We start from the raw sequence: 25,092 nt of genomic DNA, 5'->3' as shown, positions 1-25,092 counted from the left end.
TGTTTAAGACCCACCCTGAAATGTTCGAGTGGGGACACTAGTTCTGAGGGCCTGGGGGGGGGGGGGTGGATTCCTTTAATTTGCATAGATTTCCTCTCACTTCCTGTTTAGCTATGGGGCAGGAAGTGAAGGGAAATCTCTGCAATGGGACAGGGCTGGTAAAAAATAATCTGTCAGGGGCTATAACCCTCCCTTACTCTATCCAAAATGAAAAAAAAAAGTGCTGCCTATAGTTCTACGTTAAGCACAAATTTCTGATAATTTTATGGAGAGGACTAAGAAGCCGACAGGGACACTTTCTGTGCTGCCCCTTGCAAAGTGCTGCCCTAGGCCTGCACCTTGTTGGCCTAGGCCAGGATACAGCGTTGCTTACAGGGGAGTGTATATAGGTCAGGGATTAGACTATTTACAGACGAGAGAATGCGTCCGACCGCGATCACTGCAGGTGACTAACAGGTACAATTAGCTGTGGCTGCAGACAGTAGTGCTGTGAATTGGTCTACGCCGACAAGGCCCAGGCCTAGGGCAGCACTTTGCGGGGGGCTTTTTTTGCACACAGGATCAGCTTTCCGTAGTAGCCGACACCGCTCAAAGTAAGGTTTTTAGGTAGATATAAAGCATATTAATAGTGTATAAAGTTCTCCTTTATTAAAGTGGAAGCCCAATTTTTTCTAATCCACCTACTCCCTTCCCTGAACCCCTTTGGTCTTTTAAAAAAAAAAAAATCCCAATACCCTTTTCTGTGGTCTTCAGGCTGGTAGGGTTTTTATTTGGCGGTGGCAGTGAGCTGGGCTTCTAACTGGACTGAGCAGTGCTCCTATAATGACATGTGAGTGCCGCTCAATCCAGGAGTACTGTGATCCCAGGATTTGTGATGATGCGTTCCCATTGGGTGTGTCATGGACAGCCTTGGCCCACAGGATAGGATGATGCTGCTCACCATTTAACCTGAAAGATGAGTGCCAATGGACGTCTGTCGCTGTGAGTCTACGGAGACCAGCACTGGAAAGCAAAGCTCCCAACTGTCCCTGATTTCGAGGGACAGTTCCTGATTTGGAGCAATGTCCCTCATTCCTCCTCATTTGTCCCTCATTTTGGTCTGATCTATAGAGTTGTATATACAATGCAATTTTTATCTCTCAACAAGTGCTTTCCAGCCATAAACCTTCCATCTGATTTCTAAATTGCTGCATTTGTAAATTCCAAAAGCCAATATAAAGGAATAGTAGTGGTAAAAAAAAGCACTCGTGGGTTTACCCAATCATGTTTTTTTTTGTACAATTCTCCTTTAAGGGGCGTGGAAAGGGGTGTGTCCTATGCCTGCATACTTTTGCTGATAGGTGTCCCTCATTCCCATCTCAAAAAGTTGGGAGGTATAGGAGAAAAGTTTACTATAGCAGTAAAAACAGTTTTCTTTTCTTTTATGGAAATGCTGTGAAAGTGGCTTTTTTTTTTTACATTTTTGTATTTTTTTTTTTTTTTACCCCATGGGTGTCTGTCCTAAACATGTTTGTGTTGCCCCTTTAGCTGCCAATCAGGTTCTTCCTTCCTTCCCCCCATCCTGTACACAGGGCCGTCTTTAATGTTGATTGGACCCTGGGCAAAAAAATTCTTGGGGGGCCCCCCATGCAATTTTGCTCTTCACCTTCTCTGAGACATACAATAAATATCAGTTAGACTTAAAATCAGTTTACTGTATCAGATCAGGCAGGGACTGCGATTGGTTACCAGAGGTTACAGCATATCATTACCACTTACTGACTGGTTGCTAGAGGTTACATCACACATTACGGCTCACTGACTAGTTGCTAGAGGTTACAGCACATGATTTATTCTTTGTGATTGGTTTCTAGAGATTACTGTACAGTAATACTGCTCACTGATTGGTTGCTAGAGGTCACAGCCCATCATCTCTTCACTGCAGGGGGGCATGATATATATATGAATGCGCCTCTATTTACATATACAAATGCCGCCTGCCTCAGCTATTTACATATGCATGCTGCCTCTATTTACATATACAAATGCCGCCTGCCTCAGCTATTTACATATGCATGCTGCCTCTATTTACATACGAATGTTCCCGTTATTTACATATGAATGACAGTTATTTACATGTAAACACAGGGTCTGCAGGTGAGTCATCTGTATGCAACAATAGGGCAGAGCTGGGCAGCATTAGTATCATCACTTTACACTGAGATATCCGGACACAGCACAGGACTAAAACTTCAAGGGACAAGGGAATTTAAACTGGGATAGTTGGCAAGTATGAGGCAGCTGCTTTGGGCCCCACAACAATGACAGGACCCAGGGCAGCTTCCCCTTTTGCCCTGCCTTAAAGACGGCCCTGCCTGCACAGAGTAACTATGAGATGCTACCCTGTCTCAAACAACTTTTCTTTTATACACCTCCCTATACAAAGATTAGTGCCGAGTAGATTTAATTTGATGTCACAGGGCTGTTGGTTTATTCATGCAACGTTGTCTCTTCTTGTAATTGCCGCGCACTGTGCTAGTTTTCTGTTGCCACTTACCACCTTTTTTTAAATTGCTGTGGTTCTGTTCATTAATAGCCCATTTAATTGTGTACTGTAAACAGCTGCACGGAGCCTCCTGCGATTAACATTTGCGCCATCAGTTGAGTTTGTTTCCACTTAGGTAAATGGAGCGCCGTATTTAATATTAATCTGTCAATTTCTACATTGCTTGTATGTTAACGTTGCTGCCACCTGCTGCTGAATTGACAAATGGCTGTGTCTTTACCATGAAGGGGTTACGCTGGAGGACTTGCTTGGAGAAAAGAAGAAAGGGTGGTTTAGATGCTTTAAACGTAAAAATAAACACGGTAATGTTGAATCTGCTGTGATCAGGCTGCCCGTTTGCCGTGGTTCGCATGTCTTACTGCTGTTCTGCATGTTGTGGATTGCTTTAGGAAACTTTATTTATAAGATCTCCATTTTGGTTTTAATTTTTGGAGAATATTAAAGGAAAACTTTTGGAGGATGTATGGATGCCACCATTGCTGACCTTACCTTCTGAAAATACTAATTATCTGGCTGTCATGCTGATCCTATAGCTTAAATCAAGGGCGGACTGACAACTCATGGGGCCCCCGGGCAATAGGAGATTATGGGGCCCCCGGGCAATAGGAGATTATGGGGCCCCCAAGCAATAGATTATGGGGCCACACAGTATACACACACATACAGTATACCTACACAGTATACACACACAGACACACAATATACACACACAGTATACATACACACAGAATACACATACACACACTGAAAAGGTACTGGAGAAGCGCAGCTATAATCTTGGGATTTAAAAAAAACACAGATTTTTACATACTGTCCCTGGTTTTACTAAGGCTGGCAACCCTGATGGGACCCCCTAGTGCAGTGGTCTCAAAGTACCGGCCCGCGGGCCATTTGCGGCCCGCGGACCAGTTATAAATGGCCCTCAGGCAGGGTGGAAGTGAGGGGAGCAAACAAAAAAAAAAAAAATGTTTTTTTTTTTTTGAGCTGGTGCCATCTGGTGGTGAGCCGTTGGTATTACAAGTTATTACCACCAGATGTGAGCTGGCGCCATCTGGTGGTGGCCGTTGGTATTACAAGTTAAGCATTACAAGTTAAACAGCAATTCTAATGTCATTTTACACTATTTTCACTGCCATCTTCTTCCCTCTAATTAGAACCCCCAAACATTATATATATTTTTTATCCTAACACCCTAGAGAATAAAATAGCGATCATTGCAATACTTTCTGTTACGCCGTATTTGCGCAGCGGTCTTACAAGCGCACTTTTTTGGGAAAAAATTACACTTTTTTTAATTAAAAAATAAGACAACAGTAAAGTTATCCCCATTTTTTTTAATATTATGAAAGATAATGTTACGCCGAGTAAATTGATACCCAACATGTCACGCTTCAAAATTGTGTCCGCTTGTGGAATGCCGACAAACTTTTTTACCCTTTAAAATCTTCATAGGCGACGTTTAAAAAAATCTACATGTTGCATGTTTTAAGTTACAGAGGAGCTAGAATTATTGCTCTCACTCTACCAATCGCGGCGATACCTCACATGTGTGGTTTGAACACCGTTTACATATGCGGGCGCTGCTCACATATGTGTTCGCTTCTGCGCGCAAGCTCGTCGGGACGGGGTGCGTTTTCTGGCTCCTAACTTTTTTAGCTGGCTCCTAGATTCCAAGCAAATTTGTCAACCCTGACTTACACCAGTGCTGGTGGTAATAATGCGCTCGCTGACACCAGTGCTGGGGGTTAATAATGCGCTCACTGACACCAGTACTGTTTTTAAGTTTGAAAGTTTGCATGCGGCCCCCCATGGCATATGAAAACTTGTCTTGTGGCCCTCAGGTAATTTGAGTTTGAGACCCCTGCCCTAGTGGCATGGGGCCCTTGGGCAGTACCCAGAGTCCGAATGGTCAGTCCGCCCCTGGCTTAAATACATTTTGACAAGAAGTTCTGTACATACATCTTTATGCTTCCTCAGTTTTCTAGTAACTACTGATGCCAAGGACAGCCAGAAAACTAGCATTTTAGAAGAAGGCCAGCCTTTGCATTCCATTCAGTACAGGTTTTTTTAAACGAAAATATTTTTAGCTTAAAGTGTCACTTTTTCAGAAAAGGTGAACTAGGTGTTCCTCCCTTTCCCACGGCACTTACCTCCATGGGTGATGAGCTGTAAGTGCCCATGCATCCGGTGCAGCAGTCTGGGATTTCACATCTCCCTCTTTCTGCAGTGCTTCTAGGATGGACCAGAGTGGTGCTCTGTGCTGGCGCTGACCAATCAGAATTGTTTTAACCCTCCCTTAAGCATTGCAGAAAGAAGAACAGGGATTTTAAATCCATGTATTGCTACACTGGCTGTGTTTCCTCTCATTACCCATGGAGGTAAGTATAGTGGGGAGCGGGAGGGTGGAGAGAGTGCACAGTGTTAGTTGACTTTTTCATTTTTCTGAAAAGGTGCACAGGTTTTTTCCTGCAGCTAGTGCATATCATCCTTATCATCATATATTCATTAAAGTGACATTAAAATCCCAGGATGGATCAGAGCGTTGCTCTGTGCCGGTGCTGACCAATAAGAATCGTTCTGATCCATCCTGGAAACACTGCAGAAAGAAGAGGGAGAAAAGTGTGCTTTAATCCCTGGACTGCTACACTGGCTGCGTGGCCACTGACAGCTCATCACCCATGGAGGTAAGTACAGTGGGGAGCAGGGGTGGGGGTGGAGAGAGTGCACAGTGTTAGTTACTTGTTAATTTTTCTACGCAGGATTTTTTCTGTGGCTAGTGCATCCTTATCGTATATAAGTCCTTTTCTAGAGCTTCCATGGTGACACAGAGAGGTGGAGCCTAATGGCACAGGTTTGGTATTTAATACCACCTATATATTATATTATTATTATATGGGATTTATATGGTGCCAACAGTTTACGCAGCACAATATTAAAAGGGAGACAATACAGTTATAATACAATAAAATACAAGAGGATCAAGAGGGCCCTGCTCAGAAGAGCTTAGGCCTCTTACACACGACGAGAATCTCGACGTAAAAGAAACGTTGTTTTCCTTGTCAGGCTTGTCGAGAATCTTTTTGTAAAATTATTTTTATTGAATTTTCAAGACACATATACAATAACAGGCAACAAACGCGACCAACAGTTACCGGTCAAAACACAGGGACCGGTGTACAAAACAAAACACAACCAAAAGAAAAGGGAAAGGAGAGGAAGGGAAGAAAAAAAAAAAAAGGTGGGGGGGATGTGAAGAGATGAGGGGGGGACAAACGCTTGCAGTAGACATAGTCAACATTGGTCAAACGGAATGGGATGGACCGTAATTAAATGAAGTCCAAGCATGACTGGTCCCCCCTATACAATATAAATAAAACCTTTTTGCCGACTCCCGACCCCAGTGCTGAGCAAAGAGATGGGTGTTCTCACTCTCTCCCAAAGGACCCAACCACAATATAATAGACTAGTACCCCTTCCAAAATGCATAATTAACATGAGTCATGCCGTACAGTGTTCCATCATCCCCTCCAAAGATTTCCCCGACCCTCTCAGCTGTCGGACCACATATACCTCCACCAACCTAGCTTAATCTGACACCGTATGCACGGAGGCCATCCAGCCCCCCCATACCTTATCAAACTTGGTCAATGCCCCTCTATTCAAGTATGTAGCCTTATAGAATGGGATGGCTTTGTTGACTAACACCTTCCAAGCTGTCACCGTTGGGGCTGAGGAGCTTTTCCATGAAAGGATGATTCTTTTCTTGGCATAAAAAAGCAAAAGAATAAGAAGAGTCCTTATAGCCCTGGTCGTAGCCAGGGGTTCAACTAGCTGCAACAAACACACCTCTACAGTCATGGGGATTGAGATAGAAGTAACCGACCGAATGCAATCCACCACCGCCTGCCAGTATGCCCTGACCTGGGGGCAATCCCAATAGACATGCATAAAATTGGCAGAGGTCATGGAGCACCGCCAGCAAGCAGATCCCTGACCTCCGAACATTCTGGCTTGTCGAGAATCTTATCAAGCTTTCTTTGCATACACACTGTCAAGACAAAATCTCGTTGTTCTCAAATGCGGTGACGTACAACACATACGACGGCACTATAAAGGGGAAGTTCGATTCCACTGGTGCCACCCTTGGGGCTGCTTTTGCTAATCTCATGTTACTGCATGTTAAGTAAAAGTTTGGTAGGAGACTTTTCAGTCTGTTACAGCGTGACGAATGTGCTATCTCCATTACGAACGCTACTTTTACCGAAGGTGCGCTCCCGTCTCATACTTTATTCTGAGCATGCGCAGGTTTCTAAGCATACACACGAACGTGTTTCTCGTCGTAAACCAGCCCGACGAGAAACACGACGAGGAAATTGAGACTCCCAATTCTCGTCGAGATCCACGACAGTTTTCTCGACGAAAAACATACACACGACCGTTTTCCTCGGCAAAAAAAGCTCTGCCACCAATTTTACTGATGGATTTTGTCGAAGAAAACGGTCGTGTGTACGAGGCCTTACAATCTAATAGGGTGGGGCAGGTGGTACAAAAGGTTGTAACTGTGGGGAATGAGCTGATGGAAGTGGTAAAAGATTAGTTGGAGATGTGATAGTTTTCAGGGATCGCCTGAAGGTAGCAAGAGTAGGGGATAGCCGGACAGGTTGAGGTAGCGAGTTCCAGAGGATGGGAGAGGCTCTGGAGAAATCCTGGATATTATACAATTTAATATTCATAACTAAAAGAAAAAAAGGGGCTGTAATTTTCTTTCCAACCTTCCTCTTATACTGTATACAATGCTCTCCAATTCCACAGATGCACTTTTAGTACAGCAGAGAATATTGTCTTTTTTTTTTTTTTACAAATAAAACTATTTTGTAGAGGAAGGGGCACCAATTCTTTGTGTCTTGCTTTTGCCTGCAGACTCTCAGTCTGCATAAGAATAAGTCAGTTTAACTTAAAAACAAGATAAGCTTAGCTGTAGCTGACATATCTGACCTAGTTATTTGTAGAATTAATATCATGAAAATTCATGCGTGAAAAGGAAGTCACTTATTGCGTAGGGAGCAGTCATACTGCATGCTGCTACATGCACAAATATGACAGCATGTAAGCAAATGACATCAACCCAGTTCCGATTATTACCAATGATTTTTTTGAAAGAGGTGGAGGAAAGATCGCTGTTTGCAGTGGGCATGGCAAGCAGTTTATTTTTAGCATCAGCTGAGGAAAAAAAATCCGTCAGTAATTGGTAGCTAAAAACCAAAAAAAAGACTTTGTGCCAAAGAAATAATAAATAATACAATAGTACAATAAATCAATCAATTGCCAGCAGCAGTGTAATGCCTCGTACACACGATTAGTTTTCCCATCGGGAAAACTGCCATGACAGCTATTGGCTGGGAAAACTGGCCGTGTGTATGCTCCATGGCAGTTTTTCCGACAGGAAAACAGCCGGGAATCGCGGCAGGGAAAATGAAAACATGTTATCTTTTTTCCTGCCGCGATTCCCGGTGGTCTTTTTCCCGGCAGTTTCCCTATGGGAAACACTGCGGTGAAGCATACACATGGCCGGGATTCTCGGCCAAAGCTCTCACCGCAGTTTTCCCGACGGGAAAGTGAGTACACAGGGAAAGTGACCGAGCAGGTTAAAGTTCCCCCGTCCCCCCGGGATTCCCGGCTGACTTTTTACCACCGGGAATCCTGATCGTGTGTACGGGGCATAAGTGTGAGCTGACTAGCATCACTGTGAAATGGAATAGTCGAACACCGCGCTTAGCTGATACAAAACTCAAACATAATTAGCATTTTTAAGTGAATTAAGCATTTCAATTATTGTAAACGTCCCACTTTTGTGAAATAAAGTGCTTGTGCGTTGGTATATAATTGTTGCTCCAATATTCAGCGTTCAGACAGAGGTGCCTTATATGGATGTACACTCACCCCTAGACGTTGACCACCTATCGCTAGAGTGGTCACTTGCACTCTGTGGGGAATAAAGACCCCTAAGTTATGTTTTTCCAAGGTCAGCTGTCTTTAGGATGATCCTCCATGGATGGGGAGATAAAATGAGGAAGGGCACCCATGGTGTAAAACCGTATTTTATTTAACCACCTCCCACCCAGAAACTGCACAAGTACAGCCGGGTGGGTGCTTCCTCCTTCTGAGTGGATGTTCAGGAATGTCCTTCAGAAGGAGGGGGATTGCCCACGCAGCTGTGTGATCCGATGCGCTCCGGACATGGTGCATCTCCAATCGGCAGGAGGGCTCTGTAATTGGCACTCCTGATAACATGATGGCTGTGTCCAATCATAGCCATCATGTGATGTAAATAGAGGGCCGGAAGTCGTCAGTGAGGAGAGGAGAGCGGATCGCTGAAGCTGGCCGGTGATCAGTCAGTATGAGCTGTTTTTACAGCCCAGTGTCCCCACACAATGTCCCCAAAATAGTGTCCCCAAAACTCTGTCACCACACACATGTCCCCACGCAGTAAAAACACCTGTCCCCACATATGTAACAGTAAAATTATATGTCCCAATGATTATCTACACACATATGCCTGTGATCATCTGCGCACATCTGTACATGATCATCTGAATACATATGTCCGTGATCACACAAACCAATTATTATACACTAACGGGATTTTTTTAACCAAAGACATGTAGCAGAATAAATTTTGGCTTAAATTTATAACAAAATTCGATTTTATTGGATTTCTTTCAAGTAGAAAATATTGTTATTTTTCAAAATTTCCACTCTTTTTTTTGCTTATATCGCAAAAACAAAACTGATTTGTGAATAAATACCACAAAAAGAAAGCTCTATTTGTATAAACAAAATTATAAAAATTTCATTTAGGTACAGTGTTGCATGACCGCGCAATTCTCATTGAAATTGCGAGAGCGCTGAAAGCTGAAAAATTGTCCTGGGAAGGAAAGGGGTGAAAGTGCCCAGTATTGAAGTGGTTAAAACTTAAACTAAAACATATGGGATGCACTCACATGGTTTGGAGCCTGTGCCTGGCACCCGGTGTGATCAGCATGTGTTTTGATTAGAGGGTTCTCCGTCCTGTCCCCGTTGGACGCTGCTCAGTTGCGGTGAGGCTCGGTCCCCTGTACTCGTTTTTTCGGTGGATCTGGTGTCGTGATGACACGATCAAGCTGAGAGTAGAGCCGTGGGCTGGGGCATGGCTTACTGGCTATGCGTGTGTCTATGGACACACACAGCCCAACTTGGTAGTGCGCACACATAGGTACTTCCTTTATAGCACCTTGGTTGCTAAGGAGGCACCCAGAGCACGGAGAAGCTGATAGCATCAATAAAGGACAAAAAAAAGTTACATTTAACACAATTTTTATAAAAAATAAAATAGAAAACAGTCTATAGTATCGCTTCACGAGGGGCCTGCCAGTCCTCTACAAAGAGACCACTGCTTCCAGAGAGCAAGGGTCCTACTTTGCAGCATGCTGGCAGGGGACAAGTTTTGCTATTGAGGCTGTGGCTGCCTTTTAAAGAAGGGAAACTGTAATGCCACGTACACACCACCATTTTTCATGACGAGAAAAATGCAATTTTTTAAAATTGGTCATTAAAAACGATCGTGTGTAGGCTCCAGAGCATTTTTCTCAACGTGAAAAATGGGCATTAAAAATTTAGAACATGCTCTAATTTTTCGCGTCGTTTTTCACGTCGTGAAAAACGGTCGTCTGTAGGCTTTAACGACAGGAAAAAAAGCTCAGAAGCAAGTTATGTGACGGGAGCGCTCGTTCTGGTAAAACTAGCGTTTGTAATGGAGATGGCACATTCGTCACGCTGTAACAGACTGAAAAGCATGAAGACAGAAAAGCACGAATCGTCTCTCACCAAACTTTTACTAACACAAAATCAGCAAAAGCAGCCCAAAGGGTGGCACCATCCGAATGGAACTTTGTCTTTATAGTGCCGTCGTACGTGTTGTACGTCACCGATCGTGTGTATGCAAGGCAGGCTTGACAAGAATCACGTCGAGAAACAGGTCGTTTTTTTCCATGACATTAAAAATGGGTCGTGTGTACGCGGCATAACACTTTGTGCACTTTTTGTTTTAATGCACCTGGAATATACTTAGTCAATTTTAAGTTACATTTTTATTGGCCTTTTATAGCTGTTTGGCTGAAGTTTCCTTTTATTGCTCAAGGATAAACATGATCGTGTTGCAGTCTATCTGAGCAAACGTTTTTCCTCTAGATCCAAATGCGTATTATCAAACAACTCCTTGGTGACAGCGACTGTTAATTAAGATAGACATTTGCTAATGCATGGAAGATTGCTACTACTGGAACCTCTGGGATTTCCTGAACAAAGTTGTTATAGGAATGTAATTACAGTTTGGGGAGTTAAGGTAATTACTTGTGGAGTATATGGATATTTACAGTGACATGTACTTATGTCACAGCTCTTCTAATTATGTTTCTGAAATCAAGAACTACAGTTTTCTCTGCACAACTGTTCAGGAGGCCATTTTTTCAGCTTTAACCTTTGCTTCTATAGATAGGCTAGCACTCTTGCGATTCTGTTTTTCTGACAATATTAATGTGTTTTTTTAATACGTAATGGGGTAGATTCAAGTAGCAATTACGCCTGCGTATCGATAGATACGCAGCGTAATTGCTAAGTAGCGCCGGCGTATCGACTTTCTGTATTCAGAAAGCTTGATACGCCGACTGTAGCCTAAGATATGACTGGCATAAGGCTCTTATGCCGTCGTATCTTAGGCTGCATTCTTACGCTGGCCGCTAGGTGGCGTTCCCGTAGTGGTCAGCGTAGAGTATGCAAATTGCATACTCACGCCGATTCACAAACGTACGCGCGCCCGGCGTTCGAGTTTTACGCCGTTTACGTTCGTCGCTTTCTGCGTAATGCTGCTCCTGCTATTAGGAGGCGCAGCCAATGGTAAGTATACATGTCGTTCCCGCGTCGTGATTTCGAAATTTACGCCGTTTGCGTAAGTGAATCGTGAATGGCGCTGGACGCCATTTACATTCACGTCGAAGCAAATGACGTCCTTGCGACGTCATTTACTGCAATGCACGTCGGTAAATTTTCCCGACGGAGCATGCGCAGTACGTTCGGCGCGGGAACGCGCCTAATTTAAATGATCCACGCCCCCTACGGGATCATTTAAATTACGTGCGCTTACGCAGGCAACTTTTACGAAAAGCCACCGCAAATTACGGAGCAAATGCTTCGTGAATGAAGCGTAGCTCAAGTAATTTACGGAGGCGTAGCGTAAAAACGGTACGCTGCGCCCCTGTAGCAGTGCGCGCGCCTACCTGAATCTACCCCATTGATTCTTCTTTTGCACGTGAACTGACGGATGATGCATTTTTATACATCATGCGTTTTTAGGTTGGGCAGTAAGGAACTAGGCTTGTTTCTAGGCACTGAAAATGCATACAGAATGCATACAAACATTTGAATGCATTACCATTGACTCATATGGGCCTCGAAATGCATAAAAGCAGACAAAAACCTGCAGCAAGACATCACACAGTTGTAAGCAGGCTCAGTCTATAGTATTGCTTTTGCTGACACATGCATTACAGCATGTTTTGGCATGTGCGTTAAAACATGAAAGTGTGAACAGAGCCTATACTAGACATTTATTTTTTGTTTTTGTAACCATAAAAATTGGTTTCTGCCGTTTAATTGAAGTGAGTGGACCTACATTTTCTGTAGGTATTCATTTTATGTAAAAGAGCCCATACATACTGAGAGGGTTGTGACATGTAATGTATATGGCTAGAAAGCTAAGAGGTTACTGGTTATCTTTGGCCAATTTCTTAAAATGTTTCTAAATTACATTCACTAAGGGATTCTCCATCACTCCACTCTATACAAGAAGGGGGGAACCCCTAGGGTTGGACTTCAGAAGCACTACCACAAGTAAAGGATATATGTAAATATAACAAATACGTTTTATTCAAAAAACATATAAACATGACATACGAATATAGATACAATTAAAACTGTCAATAAAAGATACATTTTCCATCACTCCCCACTATTCCACTTTCCTTTATAATACTCGCTATACTGTCCAGAGAGATTACACAGCCCTGCAGCTGTGAAGGATCATATATTATTGTGAATAAACAGACAGAGCTGTCGGGGCTGGGTGATAGAGCTGCTTTAGATATAAACATATGTAAAGATGAATGTTTATTTATAATATTAAAAGATTATTCAGCTTAGAAAGGGTCAACGACTCAATGCTGGCTGAAGCCCTCCATAAGAACACCCATAAATTGGGATTAGGACTGGGGTGGAGCTACAGCCAATACAAACATAGAGAAATTGTTTTTTTTTTTTTTTACTGCACAGTGCTTTCGCATAAAAACGACTGCTGTTATCACCCTTAATATATTATATTAATAATTATTAATGTATTAAGCTTGGTCCCCTGGTGTTTTAAGTAGAAGTTTAACAGTTCTTAGTTTAGTGTTCTGAATACAGTCTGGCCCTCGTGCAGAGCGGCCTAAATGATCAGCAATGAAAAGGGGGATCATCCTTTTACCTTAGGGCTAGCACTGTGCTTACCATACATGTCCCCTTGTCCTTTTCTGTCCCTGAGTGGCAGTACAGGAATCACATGCAGCTAATCCACCTCTGTTAGCCATTACATTGGCACAGTTCTCTGGAGTTTCAAATAAAACTTGTTTTTAGAAGCCTCTGACATATCCAAAACAGGCAGGGATGCTGCCAAATAGGCTTAGTAAAATAGTATTATTTTCCCCTTAAATCTCTGAAATCCCTAATCCTGCAAGCTAGCATGTTGTAAGATTGCTGCCAGTGCAAAACGCCGTCCTGTTTAGTTGCAGTAAATTGCATCAAAAGCAAAGATTTTTTTTTTAGCCTTACGCTATTTTATATATAGATATTTTTACAGGACAGTTGTTTTATGTATTATTTAGAATAATTATTTGGGGAATTTTGTAATGTGGTTGTCTTTCTGGTTTTAGGGTTTCAATGCACATTCAGTCTAATTGTACATTCTTTATTAGACCTAGTAAAAACTAAAGAGGGGCAAAAGCCTGCCTGATTGACTATAAATGAAAAGGACTGTTTAGGTAGACCTAAATACTTTATAGTTTTGGTTAATTTAGGAAAATGTAAAGTCTGATTGTCACAGGTGTGGCCATCTTTATCCTACAGACCTGTAGCCAGACCCAAAAACCGTTGTAGGTACCTGTACCCTCTATCAGAGTTCAGTGGGCATAAAACCAGATGCAAGACTTTACACACAATCGGATATTCCAACAACAATTGTCAGACGGACGTGTTTTGTTGGACAATCCAACCGTTTGTATGTTCCATCAGACATTTGTGGTTGGAATTTCTGACAACAAATGTTGGCTGTGCATGCTCTCATATTGTCAGACAACAAATGTGTTACGTCGGATCATCCGATCGTGTGTATACAAATTCGTCAGATTAAAATCCAAAGTACAAACACGCATGCTCCAAACCAATGCTAGCCATGAGACAACATTGGCAGGAGTTGCCCAAAGGGTGGCGCTAAAGAGCAGAAAAACCATGTAGTACATCTATTACGTCACTACGTTCGTGTTTGTTGGCTGTCTGCCGTCTGTATGCATACCAAGTTCACGGACTATGCCCTTCGGACAAAAAAACATGGATTTGGAAGTCCGATCGTGTGTACGAGGCTTAACATTAGAACTCATTTGATAATTATGACGTTTTACAACCTCCAGAAGATACTCATTTGCAGAGTCTTGATATACAAAAGTAGGTCTAATATCCTTGGCTATCTTTATTCATGCTAGTAGCTAAACATGGACACTAAACACACTTTACATCACAAAGTGAGAAGTTTCTGTTTATTGCTAATTGTAGTTTATAGTTTTGTTAATTATAAAATAGCAGTAATAAAGTAGTACAGAGTGGTGCAGTAAATGTATTCACAGGTAAGCTGGTGGTTCATTGACTTGAAGAAAATGAATGTTCTTAAAATAATTTCAACACCCATTGACCACTAAGGAAACAATTATACATAATTTTTAACTAAAGATCATTCAATTTCGCTACTGAGGTAAGAAGATAATAATAATAATGTATTATCCATCAGGCCAATCCACCTGTCTTTCAAGGATTGCTCTGTTGTTTGTCTGTCATTTGTCTGTGTAATTTGTCTGTCTACCATTTGTTAGTGTGTTGTTTGTCTAATCCAGCCTTTCTCAAACTTTTTACCCCAGGGGAACCTTTAATTTTCAAGTCTCGGGGAATTCCTGCTAAGATTGTTCTATTGGGAAAATGCACCTTCCATAGGTGGTCATTGGGAAGAATGCCGCTTACATCTGTGGTCAGTGGGAAGAATGCCCCTTACATTAGTAGTCATTAAGAAGAACGCTCCTTGCATTTGTGGTCACTGGAAATAATGCCCCTTACATAGGTGGTCATTGGGAAGAATGTCCCTTAAATTGGTGGTCATTGGGAAGAATGCCCCTTACATCGGTGGACAGTGGGAAGAATGCCCCTTACATTAGTGGTCATTGAGAAGAACGCCCCCTGCATTGGTGGTCACTGGAAATAATGCCCCTTTCTTTGGTGGTCAGTGGGAAGAATGTCCCTTTCCTTAGTGGTCATTGAGAAGAATGCCCCTTGCATTGGTGGTCATTGAGAAGAATGCCCCTTGCATTGTTGGTCAGTGGGAAGAATGCCCCTTACATTGTTGGTCACTGGAAAGAATGCCCCTTAATAGGTGATCAGTGGGAAGAATGCTCCCTTACAGTGGTGATCAGAATGCCACCTTTACACTGAGCTAAAAAAAAAAGGAGTTATGCTGTTGGCTCTACCAAGTGGTGATGAACTTGAAACTAGGCAGGCAACATTTAATGAGCGGTCACTCAGCCACACCTCTAGGAACCTCTGGAGGAACCCTAGGGTAGCACTGTACCCATGGCTGGTCTAATCTGTCTATTTATTATTGCGTTGTTTATCCTTCTAATCTAACCATAGATCAATTTATTAATTGATTGAACCATCTATCAGTTGGGCTGTCGTTCTTTAACCAGTCTATGTAGTCTTCCTGCCTACCTTCGTTTTACATTATAAATACTGATTTGAGTTTAATTCTAAATGACTGCATCTATATAACCTGTTTATTTTTTACAGCTCTGTCACTTTGTACATTTACATGGGCATGTAACTTCTTTATGGTGAACAGTATACATTTATTTTTTACAATGGTGGTGCATTACTGATCCATATATACCTGAACTGCTGTGTGTTTGCTGTGCTGTGTGGTGTGCTGTGTCTTACACAGAAGATTTCGACAGTTTAAAAGGAAATCTGCTGAGGGAAAAATTCTGCTTTTGCTGACCTACTACTGTAAATGCTAGTTGCCTGACCTGACATGCTGATTTATTTGGGGAGACACCGTGAAGTTTGTGAGAGCTGCATTTGTTTTTATGTGTGCTGGGCAGTGAGTTTCAAAAAAAGTTGGAGCTTAGGTGTAAACCATTTCTGAGGCCTCGTACACACGACCGAGGAACTCGATGGGCAAAACACATCGTTCTGCCCGTCGAGTTCCTTGTGAAGCCGCCGAGGATCTCGGCGAGCCGAAATTTGCCATTGAACAACGAGGAAATAGAGAACATGTTCTCTATTTCCTCGCCGAGGTCCCCGTCGGCTTCCTCGGCCGAAAGTGTACACACGGCCGGGTTTCTCGGCAGAATTCAGCTCTGAACCGAGTTTCTGGCTGAATTCTGCCGAGAAACTCGGTCGTGTGTACGGGGCCTAAGTTGCTAATAAAGAAAAAGCATGCAGCAAGTAAAGTCACTGCAAAGCCAGAGCTACTGATCTGCATAACTGTTTTAGGTCTATATTCAAGCCATTACAACTAAAATTTTCAGAAGGAGAAGTCTGCATTGATAGCCTCCATATTTATCAGTACACTGCAGAGATTTCCTTTAAGATATGTTTATTGTAAAGTAAAAGACAGGGGGCGCTAGTGAAAATGAAAATACATTAATAAAAAAATGAAAATCCAAAATACAAGAAGGCAGTGACAATATATAGTCACAATTGTGCAAAAGTGCAATAAGAAAATGCTAGATTGAAATAGTGCAATATTCGCATCCATATACTGAGTACATAAAAGAAAACTGTGAAAAAAGAAAAACACAAAATGTCCATAAAACTGGATGAGAGGTGTTCATATATTCCTTGCAGTCCTCACTGTGCATGTGATAAGGAACAAACAGGTTTCCACCTTCACCGATCTAAAACACCCAATAGTGCATATAAAGGATGGCCCCTTACCGCAAAATGTTGACCTTTTTCGCTAAAAAGAGGTCAAATTTAGCTTGTTGTCACCATGGACAAAGTTATGACACCTGGAGTTTCCTTTGGGTCAGCTTGTTAGAGCGTCATTAGGGTATAAGAAGAGAGAGATACCGCCATGGCATAATAACGTTTTTATTAAAAAAATTAAAAACAACACAGTGCCGAATGGCCGCTTACTTGAATAGTGCCCGCATCCCGGCACTGAGGCTATAGGCTTATGGTCGAAATGGATCGATCGAATGGATCAGGTTGAGAGCGATGTCCGTGCTGGGGAGACTTACAGCGTGCGCCCCTCCTCTCGATGATGAGGAACCAGCTGGACCGGAAGGTGCTGTGTGTGTGCAAGGGATGTACTGAAGGCAATGCAATACTGGGCATCACTTTTTTATTAACTTACATAGGTTGTTCAAATTTTACATGTTGGCAGAGTAACTCTTCCTCTATTGTAAGTAACTCTTCTTCTTTTTCATTGCAGGTAAATAATGGATTCCAAGCAGAAGCAATGTGCTGTTACTGAGTTATTAACAAAGAATGGATGCAGGCTGTCCACATCCACCAAAAGTCACAGAGTGTTTACAGAGATGACACCATTGACAAGAGTAATGTCAATGGGTGTCATCTCCATAAACATTCTGTAGCCTTCTGTGGATGTGGACTCTGCCTGCATCCCTCATTCATCAATAACTTCAGCTTGGGATCCATATTTTACCTGCAATGAAAAAGAGGAAGAGCTATTCTACCAACATGTGAAATGTGAATGATCTACAGTATGTTCATAAAAAACATACAGTATGTAGTATAATAAAAAAAAAAGATATGCCCACATTGCCTTCGGTACAGCCCACTGATATGCACAACATTAGTATTTGCTGGATTTACATTGGGGAACAAGGAAATGCAACTGTGTACAATTCATTGCCACTGAGAAAAAATAATTTGAAATAAACAGGGCAAATAAATACATTTAATAAAAGGGGTAGGGGGACTAGACTGATGGTCCATTTGGTCTTTTCCTGCCATCACTCTTTTGTGTTTGTATACGTGTCCCTGAGCCATATGTATAGAGGAGTCTCATTTTCTATTGAGGTGAACAGAGGTTTACTTGCATCTGCTGACAGCAGATGGTGGCTATTGCAGCAGGTAAATCTAGATGGGTATGACTCATGACATCTGGATAGTCAGAGGTCACAAGGCACTGTTAAAGTAACCTCTCAGGATCATTTACCTGATGATCCTCATCTTTTCATGTAGACAGCTCTCATCAGATATACGTGTCAGATTAGCTGTCTTTTTCTTTTAATAAAAAATATATTACCAAACGCAACACTTGTAGACAAATACTCATTTAAGCATTGACGTAGTTGGCTTCATGCTTTATTTCTTGTGTTGTCATTTATATAAACCGATATCTCATGTGGTTGGACACTCATGGGCTGGATCACCCACTGGTTTTCTGTATTTCTAAAAGATGCCATATATGTATATGTATCAAGTAAAGTGTGATTTCTACCATGGCTCGGTAGGTGGGTGGAGCTTAGAGTGCCAAGAAAGACATAAAATGCATCTGGATGACTCCTTCCACCTGTATGAAAATAAATAGCTGCTTGGTTGGAACAAATCTTTGTGGAGATTGCAAAAACGATTAGTAGAAAACAGCTTGTATAAGCACTGGAAAGCAAAATCTTCTAATACCTAGAACACAGATCATTGGTTTAACTTGACGATGACAGCACAACAAAATGAAATGCTACAGCCACCTTGTATTATGCTCCTGTGTGAATTGTCAGATGCAATTTGCAAGATGAATGAATTATATGCAACCTACTAAAGTGGTATATTTTTTTTTTCTTGTACAGCGAGCATGCCAACAAGTGAGACAGAATCAGTAAATACTGAAACTGCTGGTGCAGAAGGAGAAGGCGGTGGGTGTTGCGGCAGTGTGTGGTAAGTTCGGAAAGTTCCATTGGAATTTCAGGGGTTGTAAAAGATTCACCGAGTGAATGTCTTAGCATTTGCAAAGCTATTGAAAATAATCCTATAATTTGTCTAATATGTGTATTTCCTATGATGGTCGGTGCATTCTAGTGGCCATGATGCCGTATTTTCCTGAAATAACGCAATCGGGTAAATGCCAAATTAAAGCGGAGTTCCAACCAAAAACAGAGCTTCCTCTTTTTGGAACCCTCCCCCCCCTCCGGTGTCACATTTGTCACCTTTCAGGGGGGGAGGGGGTGCAGATACCTGTATAATCCAGGTATTTGCACCCACTTCCAGGGAGAGTCACTCCACTAAAAACCCCCAAGCCCCCCACACCACTGTCTTCTGGGAAATACACTGGTCCCAGGAGACAGCGGGGACCGGACCACTGGGAAGGCGCCACGCCATTCCACAAGGCTTCACTTCCTGATTCCCTCACCGAGTATGGCAGAGAGACGAGCGATTGCTCGTCTTCTGCTGCCGACATCGCGGGCGTGCTGGACAGGTAAGTGTCCATTTATTAAAAGACAGCAGCTGCAGTATTTAAAAAAAATTTTTTCGCGAGACCTCCACTTTAAGGCCACTAAATAAAGCTGACAATCATATCAAATACACATATTAGTTCTGTCTTTGTCACTTATGCCTTATACAACTTTGTTTATTTTCAATAAAAAATATTGAAATACAAATACACATATTAGATACATTATTTTTAACAGTAGTGCAAATGCTAAGACAGCCAAACAGCATTTTTTTTTTAAAACACACCCCTGTACACACGATCGGTTCATCTGATGAAAACGAACCGATGGATTTTTTCATCAGATATCCGATGAAGCTGACTTTCATCAGTCTTGCCTACACACCATCGGTTAAAAAACGACCGTGTCCAACGCGGTGACGTAAAACACTACGATGTGCTGAGAAAAATGAAGTTCAATGCTTCGGGGCATGCATCGACTTGATTCTGAGCATGCGTGGATTTTTGACCGATGGATTTCTCCAAAGACGATCGTTTTTTTCTATCGGTTTTTTAACCATACGAAAATTTTAAAACAGGTTCTATTTTTTTCCACCGATGGGAAAAAAACTGATGGGGCCCACACACGATCGGTTCGTCCGATGAAAACGGTCCATCGGTCCATTTTCATCAGACGAAACGATCGTGTGTACAGGGCATTAGAGTCACTTGTGCAATATTCTTACCCTGCCCTATGTATTTTGGAAATGAGCTATGTTTGTGGGAAATACGTTCCAATCTCTCAAAATGATTAAGAGAACACTTTGCTCTCATCCCTGATCTACCCAATTAGTATTACCAGATTAGGGCCTATGACCTCAACATTTCCTTTAAATGTTAGTGAAAGTCAAGACATTTACACTACAACAGACACTCCTGACTAATTGGTCTTGCAGGCAAAAGCCATTAAACAGATTTCCCAATGCGATCCTCCAGGATAAGCCAGATGGACAGGTGGAGGGGCGTCTGCTGTATACCTAAATATGCTTGTATGGTAACAAACATACTTGTCAATGCAGTATTCTGTGATAAAGAGACTCATTTGAACATCACCTGTTTCTTGTGATCTGACCAAGTCATTATCTGCGTGTTAGGATTTTATAATAATTCAGTACAGGCATACCCCGCTTTAAGTACACTCACTTTACATACACTCACGAGTAAGGACATACCTGCGAGTGTATGTAAAGTGCCTTACAAGTACTGTACGGACATTTTGCAGCCGCAGTAGAAGGAGCTGAAGCTCCGAGAGCATACCCCACCCTGTTCCAGTGTGCCCCTGACACCCCCAATACAGACCCTGAGACCTCAACTACAATAAAGCAACTACTCAGCTCTTGACACTCCCACTACAGTCCCTGACCCCCCACTACACCCTAGAAGTGAAAAAGGGTATTGTTTCACTTTAAGTACATTTTTGTTTTACATACATGCTCTGGTCCCGTTGTGTACTTAAAAGTGGGGTATGCCTGTAATTGTTTTATTGATTTTGGTGCCTTATTTACTAAGATATGCGCCAAATAATTAATAAAGTTACATTTAGGTAAAATAAAAAAAGATTCAGCATAAGACGTTACCTAAATTTAATACAGAATGTGCTTTATGCTGGTGATGGGGGTCTTCTGCCCCCCTTTTATACCCTGCAGCCATAATCTTCCAAGGCTGCACGGTGTTAATACCAGCACTGAACCTGTGACCCGTCAAGAGTGCCGACTATGCCTTCCCCTTCTCCCCCCTCTTTCATTCATAGAAGTTGTACCTCTCGCTGCCAGTCCCTCCACTGGCTTCCGCTCACCCAACAAATATAATTCAAAGTACTAACAACTTACAAAGCCATCCAGAACTCTGTCACCTCCTCCCATGCTCGCCTCTAGGACTTCTCCAGAGCTTTTCCCTCCCTACCTCAATCTGTCCAACTATCTCCTAATCTATCCATCGTTAGAGGATCCTTGAAAACTTCCCTTTAACCACTTCTGCCCCGGACCATATTGCTGGTCAATGACCGGGCCACTTTTTGCGATTCGGCACTGCGTCGCTTTAACTGACAATTGCGCGGTCGTGCGACGTGGCTCCCAAAATAAATTGGCGTCCTTTTTTTCCCACAAATAGAGCTTTCTTTTGGTGCCATTTGATCACCTCTCCGGTTTTTATTTTTTGCGCTATAAACAAAAATAGAGCGACAATTTTGAAAGAAAATGAATATTTTTTACTTTTTGCTATAATAAATATCCCCAAAAATATATATATATAAAAAAAAAATGTCCTCAGTTTAGGCCGATACGTATTCTTCTTCATATTTTTCGTAAAAAAAATTGCAAAAAGCGTTTGATTGGGTTTGCGCAAAAGTTATAGCGTCTACAAAATAGGGGATAGTTTTATGGCATTTTTATTAATATTTTTTTTTACTAGTAATGGTGGCGATCAGCGATTTTTATCGGTACTGCGACCTTATGGCGGACACTTTGGACACATTTTTGGGACCATTGGCTTTTTTATAGCGATCAGTGCTATAAAAATGCATTGATTACTATAAAAATAGGGGGCGAGGAAGGGGTTAATTATGTTCCCTCATTGTGTTCTAACTGAAGGGGGGGTGGGACTGACTTGGGGAAATGACTGCTTACACACACAGCTCCCGGTTCTCGCTCTGTAATGAGCGATCCCGGGTGCCCGGCGGTGATCGCGCCCGCCGGGCACGTGCGTCGGGACCAGGGGCGAGCAGGGGCGCATGCGCCCCTATTGGCTGATTCGCGAGATGACGTATAGCTACGTGATCTTGCGCAGCCGAGCCGACCTGCCGCCGTATAACTGCGGCGGCTGGTCGGCAAGCAGTTAAAGAAGCCTATCCTTCTAACTAATACACCATTTTTACTTCATCCATCTGCTCATTCCCCACAGCTATTACCCTTTGTATCATTGACCCTCCCTCTTAGGCTTGATTAACACCTATGCATTTTTGGTGCTTTTTGCATTTTGAAGATTTGCACTACAGCCCAATTAACATGCTTTCCCTATGGAACACGTTCTGTAGAGCAAATCTGCAAAATAAAGTACTGCGCAAACTGTTGACGTATATAAATCCTGTATAGTAATAATAATAATAATAGCTTTCATCAATAAAAATAAATCTATAAATGGATGACAGGCAAATGAATGAAATCACTCATAGATCACTTTTCATTCATGGAGGTCTAAGAAACACTTTTGTTTCATTTTTGTCATGTCAAATCAAACAAAAATCATATGCAGCACATCTCTTCAATACATGCACATTTCCCAGTGAAGACCCTGCAAGTACAAAACATTACCTGTTGATCTGTCAAATGTATTCAGCTCCTAAAGCATCATTTACACAATACGATTGTTGGCCAACCGAGTGTCTGATTTTTGTCAAAAGGGCCAGGATCTTGTCTTGCATACTAACGGTACACAATTGCCGTGCCATAAAAACAAATGTAGTGACGTACTGCAAGGAATTTCAGCTCTTGAGCGCCACCCTTTGGGCCTCTTCTGCTAATTTTGTGTTTGGCGAGCATTTATTCCGAGCATGCGTGTTTGTACTTTTGACTTTTGTGTGACGGATTTGTGTACTGACCATACGAAAATCAGACGTCAAGCCGCTGTCCGCCAAAAATTTACTAGCCTGTCATCCAACATTTGTTGGCCGAAAGTTGGACAACAATTATCAAAAGGAGCGTACTAACGGTAAGTGTGGTGTGGTGTGGTGTCAGCCTTCCCAATGGCTTTTACTCAACTTCTCAACTACACCCACTCTCCAATCTCTGTAATGCTAAGGCTAATCACTCTGTAGTGCAAGATAGAAATGGGGGGGGGGGGGGGGGGGGGTATTAGCCTCTTTGAGATAACTGGTATGGAAAGTACACAGGAGAGCTCTGAATTTCTGACATGATCAACAGGTTTTTATTTTGCACTTATCAAACAAAGATAACATAAGGTTTCAATGGTATATTTAACAGACCAAAGGGAGCAAAAAGAAAAGGTTTATTATTATAGATTTATATACACTTTAAGCATTTCTCAAACAATGGGGTTGATTTACTAAAACTGGAGAGTGCAAAATCTGGTGCATCTCTGCATAGAAACCAATCAGCTTCCATTTTTTTTGTCAAAGCTTCATTGAACAAGCTGAATTTGGAAGCTGATTGGCTACCATGTGTAGCTGCACCAGATTTTGCGCTCTCCAGTTTTGGTAAATCAATCCCGATGTCCTGCTTCAATGGCTTCAAAACAACATACAAGGCATGCTCCATCCAGCTTGCAACTGAACAAAGTATGATTGTGTTTTATTTTTTTTTTATTGGGTTGAGTAGGTAAGGTTGGAATGCTGGGTTTTTGTTGCAGTCTTCGTTATATTAGGGACATTTCCCCACACTTCCTATCTTAGTGACTAAAAAGGAAGGAAGGTGAATTGTCACCAATGGGATGTTGAAAAAACATGAACCTTTAGGCTGCATTCACACCTCCGCGACAAGATACGCCGCGTATGTGGCGTATTTTGCCGCGAGTGTGTAACTTTTTTTTTTTTTAACAAAGCCTTCCCATTGCTTTGTATGGCCGAACGCCAATGCCGCCTGAAAAAAAGGGTCCGGGACTTTTTTTCAGGCGGCATGCGTACGGCGTCTGAGATGTGAACCATCTCAATACACAGCAATGGGAATTCTCCCCTCCAGCGGCACGAGCGTCCGGCGTCGGGCGTTTTGTCGCGGAGGTGTGAATGGGGCCTTAAATCTCATTAGACCTTGTAGGGATGACGTCAGGTTACGTAAACTTGTCTAACTGGAAAAGCTTTACTGTATTTCATATTTATGTTTTTTTACTTTTTTCTTTTTTAGTCAGTCATTATCCAAGTCTAAATGCAGGTATGTAAACATTATATACACTATTTATGTCCATCGTTTTTCCTTGATAAATAGGCCTATATCGTAATTAACTTTTGTGACGGTATTGGTATGATATCCCCGTCAACGTTCCCTTCTTCCCATAACGAAAATCACCCCAATATTCCACGAGAAGGAATATCCCTGGAGTCGCCCAGAAAGCCACACATGCCAAGCTTACTGCTGGAACAACACAGAGTTTAATGTTATAACACACACAGCTTATATGTCATTTCCAAAACTGTTACAATGACAAATCTCCGCCCCCCTCTTACACAGTGGGGGGTCTTCAATACAGCTCCTTTGAAATAAAGATATTTCTTTGAACTAATCAGTATCTAGCCGGTTCGGCACCGCATAGAGAGAGATAATTACCACAATGAAGCAATCAGCATAATTAACATGAGCCACTTATCTAATCACAGTAACCAGTAAACACAGGGCTAGAACAATTAACATTTGAAACAGGACTAGCTGCAGAAGGGTAAATACCATAACAGCCTTAAACAAGCAGGGAGGATTAAACTGAAGCATATAGGTAAAAAGTCCTTCACAATGGCCCCCCTTTCTCCCTGCTCCGGCAAACCCGGTTGGACCTTCCCTGGTCCAGTAGGGTTGACGGGTTCAGAGCTTTTAGTCCGAGGTTAACTCCGTTTGGCGTGACTGACCTCCCTTGGCAACTGCTTCAGACTCAGGTATGCCACCGGGTCGTCAGATCACACGCCGTTCAGTCCCCAAGTCTTTGTGCGATCTGCAGAGTCACCAGAAGTCAGTGTGAAGACGGCGAATGGGTCTGTGCGCCGCCA

At 42.3% G+C, this 25,092-nt stretch overlaps 1 protein-coding gene across 1 annotated transcript in view; it reads left to right on the top strand.

The window, feature by feature from the left end:
- The window catches only part of CACNA1D (calcium voltage-gated channel subunit alpha1 D), a 462,312-nt gene that overhangs the window by 249,409 nt on the left and 187,811 nt on the right, over positions 1–25,092 (top strand). Inside the window, exons 10-11 of the mRNA XM_040359270.1 lie at positions 18,748–18,835; positions 24,242–24,268. Of these exons, the coding sequence (XP_040215204.1) occupies positions 18,748–18,835; positions 24,242–24,268 (115 nt within the window). The remainder of the gene's footprint in view (positions 1–18,747; positions 18,836–24,241; positions 24,269–25,092) is intronic.

This window comes from Rana temporaria, chromosome 7 (assembly GCF_905171775.1).
Source record: "Rana temporaria chromosome 7, aRanTem1.1, whole genome shotgun sequence".
Taxonomy (NCBI): Eukaryota; Metazoa; Chordata; class Amphibia; order Anura; family Ranidae; genus Rana; species Rana temporaria.
The sequence above is the reverse complement of the archived record's forward strand: the minus strand, read 5'-3'. Positions and strand labels throughout refer to the sequence as shown.